Source organism: Pangasianodon hypophthalmus, chromosome 12 (assembly GCF_027358585.1).
Source record: "Pangasianodon hypophthalmus isolate fPanHyp1 chromosome 12, fPanHyp1.pri, whole genome shotgun sequence".
Taxonomy (NCBI): domain Eukaryota; kingdom Metazoa; phylum Chordata; class Actinopteri; order Siluriformes; family Pangasiidae; genus Pangasianodon; species Pangasianodon hypophthalmus.
The window spans coordinates 24,970,171-24,991,095 of record NC_069721.1 but is presented as its reverse complement, the minus strand read 5'-3'; the positions used below and the strand labels follow the sequence as shown (position 1 = coordinate 24,991,095).

Below are 20,925 nucleotides of genomic sequence, written 5' to 3'. Positions count from 1 at the left end.
ACTCTCTCACTCCATCTCTCTCTCTCGCTCTCTCACTCCATCTCTCTCTCTCGCTCTCTCACTCCATCTCTCTCTCTCGCTCTCTCACTCCATCTCTCTCTCTCTCTCCCTCTCTCTCTCGCTCTCTCACTCCATCTCTCTCTCTCCCTCTCTCACTCCATCTCTCTCTCTCTCGCTCTCTCTCGCTCCATCTCTCTCTCGCTCCATCTATCTCTCTCTCTCTTTTCTGTCTTTCTCTCTCTCCCTCTGTCTCTCTCCCTTCCTCCGTCTCTCTTCGTCACTCCCTTTCTTCGTCTCTCTCCCTCTCTCTCTGTCTCTCCTGCTCCGTCTCTCTCTCTCTCTCTCTTTTTCTCCCGCTCCATCTCTCTCTCTTTCTCTCTCGCCCTCCATCTCTCTCTCTCTCTCCGTCTCTCTCAGTATCTGGCCGCAGTATGTGAAGGACCGGATCCACTCCACCTACATGTACTTTGCGGGCAGTGTGGGCGTGACCGCTCTCTCCGCCGTGGCCGTCAGCAGGACTCCGGCTCTCCTGGGTCTCATGATGAGAGGATCCTGGCTGGTATGCAAAAGTATACACACCCCCTGTATATTACAGTACTGTCTTTAACACACACATTAGAACACTGATATACTGTGTGTGTGTGTGTGTGTGTGTGTGTCACCCTCCCTCTCTCTCTCTCTCTCTCTCTCTCAGGCTATAGGAGCGACGTTCGCGGCGATGATCGGCGCCGGGATGCTGGTCAGGTCCATCTCCTACGAGCACAGTCCCATTCCTAAACACCTGGCCTGGATGCTGCACGCAGGTAATAACACTGTAATTACACTTCACAACTGCAGAACCTTCACGGGACGGTTCAGGGTGAAGGTGGGAGATCGGAGGTCACTCGAAGTCACACTTCCTGTTTTAATTCAAGTTAATATGTGGCTGTGCAGTACCGTATTACACCACTGGGTGGCAGCAGCGTAGAGACATCGCTTATAGATTTATAGACGCACAAATCCGTAATAAATACAATTAAATATAAAATAAATAATGAGAACGATACATAATAATATATTAACTGTAAAAATATTATTTATATAGCACTTTTTTTGACATTTTGAATGCTTTAATTTACAGTGTGATGTAAAGAAAGAGAGAAATAAAGAAACAAAAGAAAAAAATAAATTAAATAAAAAGAAAGAAAAAAGGAAAAAACAGAAAAATAAAGGAACAAACGCAAAAAAATTACATTTCAAAATTACATTTAATATTCAGGCAGGCAATATTTTAATACACTTAATATTAAAAAACATTTAAAAAAATTAAAAATTACAATAATCAACATATCTTGTATTAATCTCAAAAGGGAGTTTGTTCATTTTCAAATAAATAGTTTTTTATTTTATAAACAGACACACATTTAAATTTAAAGTCATTTTTAAAAATTTATCTGCATAGTCGTCTTTTTATGTCTTTTTTCTTTTTATTTATTTATTTGTTTGTTTGTTTGTTTATTTTAGAAAACACAAAATAGAGATCCATATTGAAAGAAGTAAGCAAATAGCAATTATTGGGAAGAAAAATTTAAATATGCAGTAAATATATAATTAAATAAATCGAAATAAAAAATAAAAAAGTGGAAGATGTGCTACTTTTTCACACTGCTGCAGCCGTAAATTAAATTAAACATTTAACATTATTAAAAATAATTTTTACTACATAGGTTATGCAATATATTCATATATATGAGTGTAATTATTTATATTTATATATATATATAATATACTTTTTGTCATTCGTGTATTTAAAGCTGTGCTGCTTCATTTATACAAATCCATATTTCACATCTTTATCAAAAGTATTTTAAATAGTTTCACCTGTAAAGTTTTTCCTAATTTCACAAAATGTATTTTGGGGATTTTCAGCTAGAATGTTCTTAATGTTGCACAGGTTTAATTTTATATAAATTATTTTTCAAATAGTAGTGGGACTCTTTAAACAGCTTGCATATATTATAACATTATAATAAATATATTAGAGGTGAAACGGATCATAGATGATCCGTGATCCGTTCGGACCAGACCCCACGGTCTGAACCATCATAGAGTGAAAGTTTATCATTTGCTTTTGTGTGTTTTGTCTCGCTAATTTACACATTCAAGTCATTTTAAACCACTCAGGCGGAAGAGAACTCGAATCGGGACTCGCGGCTGTTTTCTCACACGCACGCAGAAAGACAGAGGCGCGATTCAGACAGCGCGTGGACGCCGAATCGATTCCTCTTTTCATGCCTGTTTGCGCTCGAACGGACACACACACACACACACACACACACACACACACAAAGTTGTTAAAATACCCGTTTTGGCAGGTTTTCTGATAAACACAGTCGGTTAACTGAAAACGTAAACAGCTGAGAAAGAAACAGGATGTGTGTCAGGACCAGGTCCGTGCATTTGGTATTAAACAAAGCTTTAACACAGATTAATCTGTGTGGAACTTATGCAGTCAGCACTATTGTGCTATTATTCACTTCATTATTTACATTTCTGCACCTGAACACTACTGTTACTGTTAAACACTGACTTTATCTGTAACTCTGTTATTCATCTATGTCTGTAATTGTTCTTGTTTTGTTACTGACTTTATTAGTTAAGCTAGGAGTTTTTGCTGTGGTATAGAAGTACTTCAAATAAGCTTTCAGTAATAAATGAAAAGCAATCTTTTTTTTTTTTTTTATACCGGTCCGAAAAATGATCCGATGCGTGACTCAAAATCCGTAATATGATCCGAACCGTGAGTTGAGTGATCCGTTGCACTACTAAAATATATAAAAGAGTAACTCTGTGTGAAATGGAAGTGTAATCATAAAATGAAATTATTATGGTGAATGAATTATGATAGTAAATGTCTCTCTCTGTGTGTGTGTGTGTGTGTGTGTGTGTGTGTGTGTGTGTGTGTGTGTAGGTGTAATGGGCGCGGTCGTGGCTCCCCTCACGCTCCTGGGCGGTCCCCTGATGATGCGTGCGGCGTGGTACACAGCGGGCGTCGTGGGCGGTCTCTCCACCGTGGCCATGTGCGCTCCCAGTGAGAAGTTCCTGAACATGGGCGGGCCGCTCGCCGTCGGCTTCGGAGTGGTCTTCGCCTCCTCGCTGGGTTTGTGCTCGTTACGTCCTCTCTCACACACACACACACACACACGCTGATAAAAACACGAGTGTCCACACACTACTGTAGTAAACTCTAGGGTTGTCACGATACCATAAAGATGTCTCATGATACTCTACCAGCTGAAGTATCACGATATCACACAGTATCGTGTTCATTCATAATTCTACAAAATGAACCAAATTTTAAAGAAATACATCGATATCAGTGAAAACAGACAAACCAGATTTTCCTCTGAGTACTTTATTAATAAGAATTAATAAACTGAACACAGCGTTAGGAATCAATAACTCAGTTTTTAGGATAAATCAATTAGGAACGTTATCTCGCTTACTATCAAACACGGCTAATTTTATTATTTACACACAGCGGTTAGTGTAACGTTAGCTCACTTACTGTTAAACAGGAAATCTTTGAAGGTAAAGCTAATGAATTTGGGTTAAATGAAGTGTCACTAACCTGTATATATGTTGAAAAAGAAGTTAGTGTTGATTTAGCAATGAAGATACCATTACGGTACCATTTAAAAAAAATAAATAAATAAATAATACAGTGGCATCGGCGGTATTTTGAAGCTTTAGTATCGCGATACTGCTGTAGTACCGGTATATCGTTCAGCCCTGTTTATTCCTGACTCCACACAGCTTACATTCTACACACACTCTCCTGTATTTAGGAATTTTATTCCATAGTTTATTGTACATGTATCGTGGTAATGCGTAATGAGTTAGCTTCTGAACATTTCCCATGATGCCGCTGTCCCAGGCTCCATGTTCCTGCCCCCGACCTCGGCGTTCGGAGCAGGTCTGTACTCGGTGGCTGTTTATGGAGGTCTGATCCTCTTCAGCATGTTCCTGCTGTACGACACGCAGAAGGTGATCAAACGAGCCGAGACGTACCCGCTGTACGCCGCGCAGAAATACGACCCCATCAACGCGTAAGCGCTCTCATCACCTCATCATGCACTCGTCTAACACAGATCAGCAGAAACTCTCCATCATTTCCATCTTTTCTCTCTCTCTATCTTCACCCTGAGGCACTTTATACACAGATTTTAAAAACTACACTGCAGTAAAACCCTTAATGAAGCATGGATAGTGTTGAGTAATATGATAAAAAATATAATAATATAGTATAAAGATACGCAAAGGCGTTTCTGCTGATACAGAAACACGTATCACGATGTACAGCTTTGAACAGAACTCTAGTGTAGCGTTAAAACCTGTTCGTTTTTGTTTAATGTTCCTCGTATCGTCTCTCTTCTATATTAATATTAAATAATATTAAATTCAGACGCTGAATAATTTAATTCAGGTATCTGTTCACTGAGTTTGATCAGTTTCTTATTAATTATTTTTAAAAAATATCGTCTAATCATTGAATAAACAAACCAAATGGTTTTATACAGAACTTTAAAATGTAAACATTTCCATCCAATACAGACTTGAGCAATATGTTATTATTATTATTATTATTTATTATTTATTATTTATTATTTGCCATTTTATTTGTTTTATTTCTTGCTGCATTTTTGTTTCTCTGGATTTAATTCACACTGAAGCACTTTGAGCTGCATGTATGAAAAGTGTTTATATAAATGGTTTATTATTATTATTATTATTATTATTATTATTATATGAAGTTTTTGAAAATTTAAAGCCACTTCTAAGGGAAGGAAACAACAAAAACAAAGGAAAGAAAAGCCAGAGAGGGGAAAAATAGAAAAAAGAAGAAAAAAAAAAATAGAGAAATGCGCCCAAAACAAATCAGAACAGATACATGGGGTGAAATAAATGAAAAAGAAAAGAATGATGATAATAATAATAATAATAATAATAATAATAAGTAAAAGTAGTAAACAGGAAGGAAAAGGTAAAGTTTTGTTAGTCATGAAGTTTTATAATATGCTAGAATGTTCTGAAGTATGAAATGAGAGAAAACCAATAAAATGGGAGAAAATAAATATGTACAAAACTAAATTATATAATACTCAAAAGAAGGAAAATTAAAAGAAAAAAAAAATCTGTAAAAATAAAAATGTTAAAGGTTCAGTACAACATTTGAACACGGAATCAGCTGCTTTCAATCTGAGAATTGTTATTTATTTTTTAAAAAATGTTATAATAAAAGAAAAGCGTATTGTGTCACAGTTTATCATGATATTAGCCCTGATTAGAGATTCTTACTCTAGAGAGGAGCTGTAATGTGTTTAATGATTCAAAAGAGTTAAAGCCTGAATCTCATTTAAACAAAGAATAAAATAAAACCGTTAGGTTGCGTTGAGTTTTACTTAACTCTTAAAGCTGCGTGTGTGTGTGTGTATGTGTGTGTGTGTGTGTGTGTGTGTGTGTTCGTATTCACAGGTGTATGGGCATCTACATCGACACACTCAACATCTTCATGAGGTTGGTCATGATTCTGGCCAACGGCGGTGGAGGAAGGAAGAAGTAAATCATCATCATCATCAAAATCATCATCATCATCATCCTCCTCCTCCTTATGAAGAGATCAGGACGTGAGATTGGACTGTTGCTAAGCGAAAGACGGAGAAATCAAACCCATTCCTGCTTATGGGCTTTAGTTGCCGTTTATATACTCCATCTCAAGCGCACAGGACAGCGAGAGTTCCGCGTTAAGGCTAATTATAGATCATATTTTCTGTTATTTATTTTAAAAAAGAGCCTAATCCTGTCTGATCGTATGCGATTTGTGTCTGTGTGCAGCACGGTGTTCAGGTCATAACGTTGTAGTGGCTTCTCTGCTTTAAGCTTTTTTTTTTTTCTTTAGTAAATATAGTTATGCATCTCTCTCAACCAGAAGAATAGTTCTCACAGAAAGTGTAAAGAGAGAAAATCACATTTAAAGAGTTCATTCCAGTTCCACTGATCGTCTCAAAGCAGCCATTATTTATTCATTTCATTTATTGGCATTTATTTTACTATGTAATAAATAAAAATATCAAAATAATAAATATGACCATGAAACAATGTCCATTTTCATACCAACTTTTATTCATATGCTGAGTTCGACTCGTAATTTCCAACCTCGGACCAGGGACCAGGAAAACCTCATCATGGTCTTCTCAACCCTGAGTTCAGCAAGTGACATCAAATCAACATGGCCGCTCACAGCATCAGTTAGTAAACACAGCAGCACGTCTTAGCTTTAAATGAGCTATATTTTATATATACATGCATTAGCTTTTAAACACAGACATGTTCACATGTTAAATCTATAACACTGACTCTACACTTCACTGTTCTGAGTAATGCATCACTCTTAGCGCTAACATTAGCTGCCTCGCTTCAATAGACAAACGTTTTTCCCACTTTGTAGCTTGAAAAATGACAGAATTCCCACTTCCCTGCCTCGGAAGCCCCGCCCATCCAGGTGTGTGTGTGTCTTTACAGGTGTATGGTATCTACATGGACACACTCAACTCATTATATACATTTTAAAAGGGAGCAAGCAACATTTAAAATGATTAAACTTCATTAAATCCAGATTATTACAAATGTAATTTGGAGTCATTAATCACTGCATTTATCTCCAATGGAATGATCTTAATATCTTGAGCTGACAGGTGAATGAAAGCTCCGCCCACATCTACATTTATAATCTAATCTACTTGTGGTAAAACAACATTTCTGACACTTTATCAAAGAATTATGCGCTTATGCTGGAAATTAAGATCATTATCCACACTGCAATCTTTCCCTCTGACAATCTTTACAGTATATCTAACAGTATATAATTTGTGGAAATTTATTAGATTTATTTATGATTATTTGTTGTACAGCAAGATCTTGGTGGCCTCTGAGTGTTTTTAAACTAGCCCAATCTGGCAACCCGGTCATAAGCTATCCTCTCTTCGCGGCTCCTCACCTACAGTGAGCATGGGGCAGCGTGATTCCCGCCCCAGTGGACTGCTATTAGCTAGAGCTTGATGCAGTTCCCATTTTTGACCACAAGGAGCAATAATAAGTGTATGGATGTAAAAGGGGCAGTGAGCACGCTGTTCCATGTTTGCACAACATCTAGAAAGGTGAGAAAAATCGAAGCAGTGTTGCTTGTATCTGTCAAATAGTGACTTTTCTTTAAATCGTTGGTCGCTCGAAAGAGGTAAATAGTATTTCAGCGTAATTTAAAACGTATGGAGTTGTGAATGAGGACGTTATGAAGATGAGTATTTGTTCGAAGGCTGGTATAAAAGGTGGAGCTCTGCATCTGTGCTCCTATTTACAAGCTGCAGCTGAATCCATTACAATTAGCAATCACAGCATCCATTATGTTCAACTGGATCCGTATCCTTACCTGAACTTTTCCACACTGGTTAGTGTTAACACCTGGAAAAAGAGCGTAATGAATATGGAACAGTCGTGAGTGGAGATCATCTGACTGGTCAGAGAAGCAGCCAAAAGCAGGCCAAGAGGAACTGTGAAGGAGCTGGAGAGATCCTCAGCTCAGATGGGAGAAGATGTTCGCAGAGCTGCACTTTATGGAAGAGTGGCGAGAACTTATTGGCCTTTGGTGGAGAAATCCAAAATGGAGATGGATGGAGACAAAAACAGGACGATCCTAGAAGAAAAAAACTTCTCTCTCTCACTCTCTCTCTCTCTCTTTCTCTGATAGAGAGTGTTTCCTTACATCGGCTGTCTCAGAATCAGTATAAACCAGACAACTCTGATTTAGTGTTTCCTGTTTGTTTCATTAGATTTGCTAGTTTGCTTTAATGTTTTGCTATTTTGTATAAAAGTTTTGCTAGTTTATGTTGAAGTTTTGCTAGTTTATGTTGAAGTTTTGCTAGTTTATGTGGACGTTTTGCTAGTTTACATTGAAGTTTTGCTAGTTTATGACGAAGTTTTGCTAGTTTACATTGACGTTTTGCTAGTTTTTGTTGAGATTTTGCTAGCTTACGTGGACGTTTTGCTAGTTTGTGTTGAAGTTTTGCTAGTTTATGATGAAGTTTTGCTAGTTTATGTGGACGTTTTGCTAGTTTACATTGAAGTTTTGCTAGTTTATGTTGAAGTTTTGCTAGTTTACATTGACGTTTTGCTAGTTTTTGTTGAGATTTTGCTAGCTTACGTGGAAGTTTTGCTAGTTTTTGTTGACGTTTTGCTAGTTTACATTGAAGTTTTGCTAGTTTATGTGGACGTTTTGCTAGTTTACATTGAAGTTTTGCTAGTTTTTGTTGAGGTTTTGGTAGCTTACGTGGATGTTTTGCTAGTCTGTGTTGAAGTTTTGCTAGTTTACATTGAAGTTTTGTTAGTTTTTGTAGACGTTTTGCTAGTTTATGTTGAAGTTTTGCTAGTTTATGTGGACGTTTTGCTTGTTTGGGAAGAAGTTTGCTAGTTTGTGTTGAAGTTTTGCTAGTTTTCCTCCACTGTAGTGGGTTTTGTTGTATCAGAATAAATTCTCTCAAAACTTGAAACTCTTTATGTATGAAACCTATACTTTAAATATGTTTAAATGTAAATAACAGATTTGATTAAAAATATTTGATTAAAGTCATTTTAATTTGAGTGCATCTTCATAAAATCATTCCTACTTTATAAACCATTATGGTCCAAAAATCTAAAAAAATATTAATGATAGTGATGATATTTTAAAGTTATAATACTTTTGGTGTTAAATATTATGGAATGTTGTGTACGTGAGTTTTAGGATGTGGCTAGCTGTGGATAACAGATGATGTGTAATAACTGCTTTATTACACAGTAATTACCATTTAGTTACTAATATATATTTAGTAATAACACTATTCTTTATGTTAAAGTCACTTTTCAGTCCTGATGCACTTTTCAGCTCACGTCCTCTCTTCCTCCCCGTTAGTCCCTGTTCCTCCTGGTAACTCTGCGTATTTCAGGAAGTAACGAGGAAACGTGATTGGCCGTTTTCACGCTTCATGAGCATGCGTCATTGTCCTGCGTCACACGTTTGTTATTTTTACACCTGCGATACATGTGACAGCTTGACTTCAAAGGAAAACACTCACACACACACACACACACACACTAGACTCTGACCTGACATCCGCAGTGGCGTCATACTCACAAGGAAATTTCACAAGGTGATTCATTCATGCAGAGTGAGCAAAAGTTTATACACCTCAACATGTTTCATAATAATGATAATAATAACAATAATAACAGCATACAAACACTTTATTAATAATAAGTTATGCATAATTATTAATAGTAATAATTTATGTATAATATATGCAATAATCAAATAGCAATAATAAATGACTACTACTAATAAAAAACATTTATTATTATTATTATTATTATTATTATTATTATTATTATTATTATTATTATTATTTTGTTGCCAATTTTTCCAGTTTTGCTTTTTATAGAAATATTAACTAAATCATTATATTGAATAAATATGTTAAAATATTTTTTCATACTTAATATAATAATTAAGTGACTAATTTGGCAGCAGGTTATTTGGTATTTTTGGTCATTTTTAGAGGTTAAATGTTAATGTTTTAGCAAACAGCTCAATAACGTTTAAATTGAAAAAATGTACACACACACACACACACACACACACACATATATATATATATATATATATATATATATATATATATATATAATTCAACTTTATTTGTATAGCACTTTTAACAATGGACATTGTCATAAAGCAGCTTTACAGAAATAAATAAATTCAGGATATAAATTGTAAATGTATAAATTTATCCCTAATGAGCGAGTCAGAGGTGATGGTGGTGAGGAAAAACTCCCTGAGACGATGTGAGGAAGAAACCTTGAGAGGAACCAGACTCTAAAGGGAACCATCCTCATCTGGGTGACACCCGATAGTGCGATTATAAATCATTCCCTTCTATAACTGTGTACTACATGGACAAATAGTGCAGTTGTGTAACCAGGAAATTCATCACAGTTTTCACATGAAGTCTGTTTTGTTGAACTTATCGACTGTCCACTGATGGAGACTTGAGTGTAAACTGTTTATATTAATTGCAGTCTTTAGGTTATCCGAGGCAGAACATCCACAGCCATCTTCATGGTTTCTAAGTGCTACCATCCTCAGTAATCTCAGTGATCTTCAGGCTGTTCGTGTTGGAGGTCATCCTCAGCAACAGCGAGTGATTTTCAAGTGATGAGAACTTCAATCAGAAGTAGAGCATCAAGATGGATCAGGCAGGTCCGGAGAGCAGGAGGAGTCCGAATCACTGGCATCTCAGGAGAAGCATGTGTAGCTCGACCGAGAGAGAGAGAGAGAGAGAGAGAGAGAGAGAGAATGTTAGGCCATTTCTGGCCATTTTCCTCTGATTTCTCTCATCAACAAGGTGTTTCCGTCTACAGAACTGCGACTCACTGGATGTTTTTTGTTTTTCGCACCATTCTGTGTAAACTCTAGAGACTGATGTGTGTGAAAATCCCAGCAGCAGATCAGCAGTTTCTGAAAATCTCAAACCAGCGCATCTGACACCAACAACCATGCCACGGTTAAAGTCACAGAGATCACACTGTTTCTTCATGCTGATGTTTGATGTGAACATTAACTGAAGCTCTTGATCTGTATCTGCAGAATTTTATGCTGCTGCCACATGATTGGCTGATTAGATAACTGTATAAATGTGCAGGTGTACAGGTGTTCCTAATAAAGTGGATGGTGAGTGTGTGTGTGTGTGTGTATATATATGTGTGTGTATATATATATGTGTGTATATATATATATATATATATATATATATATATATGTATATATATATTTAGACAGTGTGAAGCGCCCCAGAGTGGAAGGAAGAGACGTCAGCAGATTAGCGTGTGTGTGTGTGTGTGTGTGTGTGTGTATATGTGTGTGTGTCACTCTCCTCAGTCTCGGCTGGCTGGAAGACGTCTCCAGAATCTCTCTGTGTCTCTGTATGATCCTCTCTCTCTCTCTCTCACACACACACACACTGTCTCGGGATGAAGAGTCGCCTGTGCGTCCTCGTCCTCCTCGTACTGAACACCGCTCCAGGTGAGTACACACTTACTTTATAAACTATTTTATCCTCTGAAATCCTAAACATTTGTGTCGTTGTGTGGAACCGTGAGTGCGACATTAATCCTTTAATCGCACTGAGAAATCCCTCACCATGCGGAATTAACACCTACAGCGTTCAGAAGGTCTGTGTGTGTGTGTGTGTGTGTGTGTGTGTGTGTCCTGATGGAGTTAAATAAAATTACAGAGATTTATATTCAGTAAACTCAACACTAGTGTAGAATACAACACTGAATTAATTCAACACTGTACAGGATAATTAACACGAGTGTGATAGCTGTAAGAGCTCATTCAGCTCTCTACGTTAGTTTCAAAAGGAGGACAATAATGAAAAATGAAAGAAATAATTCAATAAAATCAAAACAGTTAAGTGTTAATTCAACACTGTAAGGTTAATTAATACTAACGTGATAATTGGACCTAGTAATAGCTCATTAATTTCTAAAAGAAACATGTATGTTGTGAATAAACATCCAAGCAGTAATTTCAGTAGTGTTTGGATAATTCTATGCTTTTAGGTGTTAATTCAACACAGTGTGGTTCATTCAAGGTGTTAATTCAACAATTTTAAATGTAAGACTTTATGATAATGAATAAACAGCTAATATGTGTTAATTCAGCGCTGTATGATTAATTCTACGTTTGGGGTTAATTCAACACTGTGTGTGTTTGTGTGTGTGAGTGTGTGTGTGCTTTGTATTAACATATTCTTTGTTTTTCTCCTCCACCCATGCCGCATGCCTCCTGAAGCACGTGAGTCACGAACTGATTTCTGTCTCTCAGTTTTATGCGTATTTGAATTTTTCATTTTCCCTGGCCGCTTTAAACAGTACTAAACCCCTAATCATGAAATTTCGATTATGTGTATGTGCATAAGTGTTGGGAGGATCTCAGTTTGGGCCAGTTCGACTATCATATGGCTGTAGTGCTGTAATGTAATGCGCTTCACGTCTCTGCAATGTGAAAGAAAAACAGGCATAAAGGTTAAATCCTGCCCCGGTCCTCACAGAGGTCTGTCACATAGCCAGAGACTCCTGCTTATTATAGTGGTGAATTTTTAATAAAAAATTCTTCTGTAAGTGGAAAGTACAAAGCCAAAAATATTACTATAGACCTTTAATTAATAAGCCTGATATTCTAATGGTAAATTTATCTACACTGAGCTTGGCTACTGAAAGTTCAAGGACCCCTGGAATCCTGAAATCCTGAAATTCGGCTTCACATCATGGATTCTTTGGGGCTGTTTTTGGAAAATTGCTGGCTGGAGAGGGTTTTTTTTTGTGCTGTTATGAAGAAAGCGGATCATATGATGTGCACACTGCAACTACAACAACCTCCTACCTCACTTATCAGTAATGAAGGTGAAGGAAAGATCGGTGTGGTGAGGAGGCTGTTTGTCTTCGCTGTAGCTTTGGAGGCAAGATATCAAGAAAATTTGAGGTGCTTGTGTGACTTGACTGGCCACACACACACACACACACACACACAGTTATTTTAGTTGGTACATTGACAGTGAAATATTTTCAATTCAGCACGTTAATCTCCTCATACTCACTCACAAATAAGACTCATTTTTTCACCAGCACTTTGTCCTCCGAGTTTATTTATTTATTTTTTCCTTGCACCACAGCTTGCAATCTGATTGTTTTGGAGGTAAAAAGGCACAAAAAGTTGTACTTTTAAAACTTTTGTAAGCTCTACTGTGAGTAAAAACATAGATGAGAGCGGTTTTTAAAAGCATCTGTATTCCCCGAGGATTACGTGGTTACCTGATTCTGGCAGTTGAGGGAAAAAAAAAACATGTGAAAGCACAGAAATGGTTGTAAATTTTACTTTTTTTGTTAGGGTGTATGATTGAGATCCAAACAAGGTCATAAGATAGATGAGAACAGAAGAAAAGGCTGGTTTGTAAGGAATGACTGACCGTGTAGTGTTTAAACGTAGCGTAAATATAGACAGACAGGCAGTTTTTAGTAGATGGGCCAGCTGGAGAGATGAATATGAATGAGGTTGTAGGAACTGTGGAGGTCTGGTTCAGGTTAATACCTCGAGTAGAGGTGAACAGTGTGTGCATCATTGTTTCTGCCTGTTTCTCTCAGTTCTCATGGTTCCATATCGCACATAAAGCGTACATATGCATCTTTATTTTTTCAGGACTGTTGGACTTTGCACCGTATTTCCATGATAATGGGAACATGGCACTGTTTAGCATCTCTGAAGACACCCCAGTCGGTGAGAGACACATATATTCATCATACACACTCATGGATACACACTCTGTATCACAGAGTTAATAATTTACCCAAAGATTAGCCAGATGCTAATGTGTTAGTTTCATGTCAGTCATGTATGTGGGTTATAATGAGGCGGATCCATCGCTAATCCGTGTAAAGCCACTTTCTCATGTCTCGTTCTCATCTCTCAGCTCGTACGTGGCAGTTTGAGCTACAAAACATTTAATTTTATCTTCAGAAACCTACAACATACACAACATGGCAACAGCTGTATGGGACTTGGAAAATTAGTGTAAAAATTTTAACCTGAAAGATGAAAGATTAACTGTGTTCTGTAGTAGTGTTAAAGTTCACAACCCAAGAACAAAGAAGTAAAAGTGAAATTCTTACTTCAACAATGTTAAAATTAATATTAACAAGTAAAAGTAGCCATCCAAATAAGTGTTAATTTTAGCAGCGACGTTGAATTTTGCTTTCATTTTAGAAAAATTTTGGAAAATGACGTTAGTTTTAGTTGTATTTCGGACAGTTGGTTAGTGTTAATTTTAGTTTAGTGTAGCTGATGAAGCACAACAGCGATTTTAGTCACTAAACTTGAATGATTTTGATCAATTAATTTTTTAAAAATTTTTCCCTTAATATTTGACCAATACAATATGTTCTCCAATATGCAGATTACCATCAGCTGCATTGTAAAGGCTTTCTCTTTATTTGAAGTGTGTGAGCGAAATTAAACTTGATTAAATTAATTTCACTGACAATCGCTGGATATGCCAGTTCTAGCTAGCTAGTATGACATTAGCTTAAAGCTGCCTTTCCACAGTATGTTTTTTGGCTCGATTCAGCCCGGAGTTTCCTGGGATCTTGTTCAGTGTGACAAAATCAAGTAGCTTTCACACTGAGTGCTAATCAGCACAGTCCATCTCACAAGAACACGAGAACGTGGTGTGTGTGTTCGCTCTCTGTAGCTGACTTCAGGCTCCAGCCGACACACTGATGAAGTGCAGATGGAAAGCAAGGTGTTGATTGGTTTATTCACCACAAACACCCACATGCCAACATATGTGTGTATTGAGTGTAAGAGTGTTGTTTTCTGTGTGTGTGTGTGTGTGTGTGTGTGTGCGTTAGGATCTCAGGTGTTCACTCTGAATGGGACAGACCCGGAGGGAGATGAGGTCAGGTACGATATTAGCTTTGAGAACGGGTCTAAAGAGTACTTCCGGGTCGAGCCCAGATCAGGACACGTCACTCTGATCCAGGAACTGGACCGAGAGGTGAGACTCTGATACAAAACTAACACACCGTACTCCAACATGATACTACACTCAACCATGTTCTATACTCCAACATGATACTACACTCCAACATGTTCTATACTCCAACATGATACTACACTCCAACATGTTCTATACTCCAACATGATACTATACTCCAACATGTTCTATACTCCAACATGATACTACACTCCAACATGTTCTATACTCCAACATGATACTACACTCCAACATGTTCTATACTCCAACATGATACTACACTCAAGCATGTACTATACTCCAACATGTACTATACTCCAACATGATACTACACTCCAACATGTACTATACTCCAACATGATACTACACTCCAACATGTACTATACTCCAACATGTACTATACTCCAACATGTACTATACTCCAACATGATACTACACTCAATCATGTTCTACACTCAAACATGTACTATACTTCAACATGATACTCCAACATGTACTATACTCCAACATGATACTACACTCCAACATGTACTATACTCCAACATGATACTACACTCCAACATGTACTATACTCCAACATGATACTACACTCCAACATGTACTATACTCCAACATGATACTACACTCAACCATGTTCTATACTCCAACATGATACTACACTCAAACATGTACTATACTCCAACATGATACTACACTCCAACATGTACTGTACTCCAACTTGATACTACACTCAAACATGTACTATACTCCAACATGTACTATACTCCAACATGTACTATACTCCAACATGATACTACACTCCAACATGTACTATACTCCAACATGATACTACACTCAAACATGTACTATACTCCAACATGATACTACACTCCAACATGTACTATACTCCAACTTGATACTACACTCAAACATGTACTATACTCCAACATGTACTATACTCCAACATGATACTACACTCCAACATGTACTATACTCCAACATGTACTATACTCCAACATGATACTACACTCAAACATGTACTATACTCCAACATGTACTATACTCCAACATGTACTATACTCCAACTTGATACTACACTCAAACATGTACTATACTCCAACATGTACTATACTCCAACATGATACTATACTCCAACATGTACTATACTCCAACATGATACTACACTCCAACATGTACTATACTCCAACATGATACTACACTCCAACATGTACTATACTCCAACATGATACTACACTCAACCATGTTCTATACTCCAACATGATACTACACTCAAACATGTACTATACTCCAACATGATACTACACTCCAACATGTACTATACTCCAACATGTACTATACTCCAACATGTACTATACTCCAACATGATCCTACACTCCAACATGTACTATACTTCAACATGATACTACACTCAAACATGTATTATACTCCAACATGTACTATACTCCAGCATGATACTACACTCCAACATGTACTATACTCCAGCATGATACTACACTCCAACATGTACTATACTCCAACTTGATACTACACTCAAACATGTACTATACTCCAACATGTTCTATACTCCAACATGTACTATACTCCAACATGTACTATACTCCAACATGATCCTACACTCCAACATGTACTATACTTCAACATGATACTACACTCAAACATGTATTATACTCCAGCATGATACTACACTCCAACATGTACTATACTCCAACTTGATACTACACTCAAACATGTACTATACTCCAACATGTTCTATACTCCAACATGTACTATACTCCAACATGTACTATACTCCAACATGATCCTACACTCCAACATGTACTATACTTCAACATGATACTACACTCAAACATGTATTATACTCCAACATGATCCTACACTCAAACATGTACTATACTCCAGCATGATACTACACTCCAACATGTACTATACTCCAGCATGATACTACACTCAAATATGTACTATACTCCAACATGATCCTACACTCAAATATGTACTATACTCCAACATGATCCTACACTCAAATATGTACTATACTCCAACATGATACTACACTCAAGCATGTAATATACTCCAACATGATACTACACTCAAACATGTATTATACTCAAACATGATACTACACTCCAACATGTATTATACTCCAACATGTAATATATTCCAACATGATACTACACTCAAACATGATACTATACTCCATGATACTACACTCCAACATGTACTACACTCCAACATGTACTATACTCCAGCATGATACTATACTCCAACATGATACTACACTCAAGCATGTATTATACTCCACATGTAATATATTCCAACATGTAATATACTCCAATATGTTCTGTACTTCGACATGAAATTACACTCCAACATGATACTACACTCAAACATGTACTATACTCCAGCATATTCTATACTCACACATGCACTATACTCCAACATGTACTATACTCCAACTTGTACTATACTCAGACATGTTCTGTACTCCAACATTAAATTACACTCAAACATGTACTATACTCCAACTTGATACATGTATTGTACTCCAACTTGTACTACACTCAAACATATTACACTCAAACATGTACTATACTCAAATATGTACAATACTCCGTGTGCTATACTTTTACATGTACTATACTAAGATATGTGCTGTACTCAAACACATACAATACTCAAGTATAAACCATACTGAAGCATGCAGTGTATTAAAACATGCTATACTCAAACATGTATTATATTCAGTCGAATGCTATACTCCAAAATTTACTGTATCAAAACATGAAAGTTACTCAGATGTGCTAAACTCAAACATATAGCTCACTCAGTATAACATCTACTATACAACATATATAATATTATAGCATGTACTGTGTGAAAAATACTAAACCATATACTATACTCCAACATGTACTATACTCTAACATGGTATATGTACTATACTCTAACATGTACTATACTCTAACATGGTATATGTACTATACTCTAACATGTACTATACTCTAACATGTACTATACTCTAACATGATATATGTACTATACTCTAACATGTACTATACTCTAACATGGTATATGTACTATACTCTAACATGTACTATACTCTAACATGGTATATGTACTATACTCTAACATTTACAATACTCTAACATGGTATATGTACTATACTCTAACATGTACAATACTCTAACATGGTATATGTACTATACTCTAACATGTACAATACTCTAACATGGTATATGTACTATACTCTAACATGTACTATACTCTAACATGTACTATACTCTAACATGGTATATGTACTATACTCTAACATTTACAATACTCTAAAATGGTATATGTACTATACTCTAACATGTACAATACTCTAACATGGTATATGTACTATACTCTAACATGTACAATACTCTAACATGGTATATGTACTATACTCTAACATGTACTATACTCTAACATGGTATATGTACTATACTCTAACATGTATTATAGCCCAAAGTATACTATCCTCCCACATATAACATGTTTGTGATGTTTTCAAACGACGGCTAAAGACTTACCTCTTCATAAAATACTTAAATTAGCACTTTCACAAAAACAAAAAAAACAAAAAAAACAAAAAAACAAAAAAAAAAACAAAAAAAACACTCCCAACAGAGTTTTGGACTGATGGTATTCCTAGTTTGTGACCTACCGAGCCAATATCAGAATGTATTTTTGATAGACTTCAAAGCACTATTGTAAGTCGCTCTGGATAAGGGCGTCTGCCAAATGCCATAAATGTAAAATGTAAATGTAAATGTTTTGTGTTTCATATCCAGGTTGAAGATGAAATTCTTCTGTTGGTCAGCATCACTGATGGCAGGAATAAGGTAACACAGCTGGACAGATGTTGCATTTCTCTCTTTATGACAGATGTTGAGGTTTTTTTTTAAGGATTTATCATTATTAGATTTGACTTATGGTCCCTAATGTTTTTAAATAGCATTTTATGGTACTGAAAATGAAATGAGCTTATTATAAGGCTCTGTGAGGCCTTTTTAAAGTGTAGAAAGCTTAAAATGTGAATTGTGAAGTCAACGTAGTGTTGTGTCTAAACCTTCATAAAATAGCTACTATTGCTACAGGCTAGTGTTGACATTAGCTAGCGACATAAAGACATTCTTGTAGCATAAAGAAACCTACAATCTGTAGACAACAATAGAAACCCTCATAGAATTTGGAATGGTTTTAATGGTTATAATGGGAATTGTATTGGTTTTACTCGAAACTGTAATGGTCCCTGTGGGTCTCTACTGGTTATTTGTTACCTTCTATTGGTGGCATGTTATGTCTAGTGGATGTAATTAAAGACGTACGTCCTTAATACGTCCTACTACGTAATGGAAACCATTTGGTAATGGTTTTAATGGTTAACAGCTGATGGTTTGTAATGGTGTTTGTAGTGGAAACCATTAGAATTATTTAAATTCTGAGTATTTGAGTATTATTCTAATCACAGTGTAATAAAGGTCACTACAGGACCGATGTTTGAGGTGCAGTTTGTTTTTATTTCCTCAGGTGGTAGAGAAAGTGCGCGTGTTTGTCTCAGATGCTAACGACGAAAAGCCCGAGTTTCTCAGCCTGCCCTACATCGTCAACGTCCCTGAGGTCAGAAACGTTATATTCTTAACTTCATGCTATACAGATGCACTTTCACCTGATACACCGATTTGTCTGTGCATTCTGATTTTAAATACCATAAAGCTAAAGGGGCGGGGCTAGCGAACAGAGCTTTAATTACGCCTACATTCTGAAAAGAAACTGTAGCGTAAAGTTGATAGTTGTAAAATGGATGAGTTGCAAATGTATAAATATGGACTTTCTTTGCTATTTTACAATGTGTTCATAGTGAAATTAATAACATAAAGTAAGTATATATAAAGATTCAGTCCTGTGTTTATTTATATAACTATTGTACGTGAGTTATTAATGCATTAACTGCGGTTATGTTGATAATGCTCTGTGCTGTGTGTTGTGTTGAAGGATACAGAGGCAGGACGCAGCATTTTTAAAGTTCGAGCTGTGGATAAAGACCTCGGTTCTGGAGGAAGTGTCACTTATTTCCTGCAGGTGAGATTATAAACCACGATAAACCTTAAACTCTGTCAACATTAAAATCATGACATTAAAGCTTAGTCTTTTTTTTTTAACTTGTTTGATTTGAATCCATTTTAGACAGCATTATAAATACCGTAATGTTGATTTCTTTCTTGCAGAACCAGCAAAACAAATATTTTCTATATTTCTAACCTGATATTTTTTTATAATAATTTTTTGTAATATTTCTATATCTAATTCTAAGTTTTATTCGAAGTGTTATTTGTAATGGACTAAAAATCAAGCTACCAGATTGTTTCCACTAAATTTAATCAAAACTAAAGATTTACATCTTCACAAACTCTGTCTAAAGGGTTTATTTTTGTCTTCAGTGCAAATGTAAATATTCAGAGCTTCATTTCCATCAGCAACTCTTCTGTATGACATCATCATCATCATCAAAAAAAAAAAAGCAGCAATATTTTATCCTTTTGCACAGATTGTGGATTGTGATTGGTCAGAGGGTGTTGATTAGTTTTCTAGAACAGCAGCTCTGACAGTAGCACAGCTGCAAATCTCAGGTTTATATTAATAATGCACTCGTTCTAATACGTTATCGTTTCTATAGCAACAGCTCATTCACAGGCACTTATAACAAATTAAATATGTGTAATCGTTGATGCGGTGACGTTTTCTATAACCATAGCTTTGTAAGTTTTCCGACATCTTCAGGACAGAGGAGTTTACGCTTCTTTACAGTTTCTCTGTAACATGACAAGCTGCGTTTTTTGTCTTATTAACTTGAAGAGAGAGGAATAAAGAGAGGCTGGTGAGGGAACGACTGTTTATAGCTGCTATAACGTAAGCGAGAACAGGAACTAACCTGTTTTCACAAATTAAATGTAACTATAAATGGCGAAAAAAGTATGATGTCATTCTTTAATGAATAAAAAATTGTAAGCATTGGCAAGCTCCTGTGGGATAAGAGGAATAAAACATGTGGAGACGTGCTGTTAGAGGAAAATAATCAACTTCAGGGTGGTAACAGTAACTCTGCATATCTCAGTCGTTTCTCTGCTGATGTGAAATTAAAAATCTGCATTAAAACAGTCAGATTAAATTCATAATGACATTGCAGAAGGCCATCAGGAAATGTGCTGCTGCTTTACTGGATTAAATTTCAATCACATTTGGG

At 36.2% G+C, this 20,925-nt stretch overlaps 2 protein-coding genes across 3 annotated transcripts in view; both read left to right on the top strand.

The window, feature by feature from the left end:
• ghitm (growth hormone inducible transmembrane protein) overlaps positions 1 to 6,138 on the top strand; it is a 15,288-nt gene extending 9,150 nt beyond the window's left edge. The window contains exons 5-9 of the mRNA XM_034309485.2: positions 418 to 559; positions 695 to 803; positions 2,951 to 3,139; positions 3,917 to 4,088; positions 5,515 to 6,138. Of these exons, the coding sequence (XP_034165376.1) occupies positions 418 to 559; positions 695 to 803; positions 2,951 to 3,139; positions 3,917 to 4,088; positions 5,515 to 5,602 (700 nt within the window). The 3' untranslated portion in view covers positions 5,603 to 6,138. The remainder of the gene's footprint in view (positions 1 to 417; positions 560 to 694; positions 804 to 2,950; positions 3,140 to 3,916; positions 4,089 to 5,514) is intronic.
• Positions 6,139 to 11,010: 4,872 nt separating this feature from the next.
• The window catches only part of LOC113527213 (cadherin-related family member 1), a 29,031-nt gene continuing 19,116 nt past the window's right edge, over positions 11,011 to 20,925 (top strand). Inside the window, exons 1-7 of one of the 2 annotated variants that reach the window (XM_034309118.2) lie at positions 11,011 to 11,149; positions 11,924 to 11,926; positions 13,328 to 13,405; positions 14,536 to 14,681; positions 18,473 to 18,523; positions 19,212 to 19,301; positions 19,677 to 19,763. In XM_034309118.2, coding sequence (XP_034165009.2) covers positions 11,098 to 11,149; positions 11,924 to 11,926; positions 13,328 to 13,405; positions 14,536 to 14,681; positions 18,473 to 18,523; positions 19,212 to 19,301; positions 19,677 to 19,763 — 507 coding nt within the window. In that variant the 5' untranslated portion in view covers positions 11,011 to 11,097. Of the gene's footprint in view, positions 11,150 to 11,923; positions 11,927 to 12,940; positions 13,406 to 14,535; positions 14,682 to 18,472; positions 18,524 to 19,211; positions 19,302 to 19,676; positions 19,764 to 20,925 lie in introns of those variants that run through there. The other variant, XM_053238987.1, reaches the window with a different exon arrangement.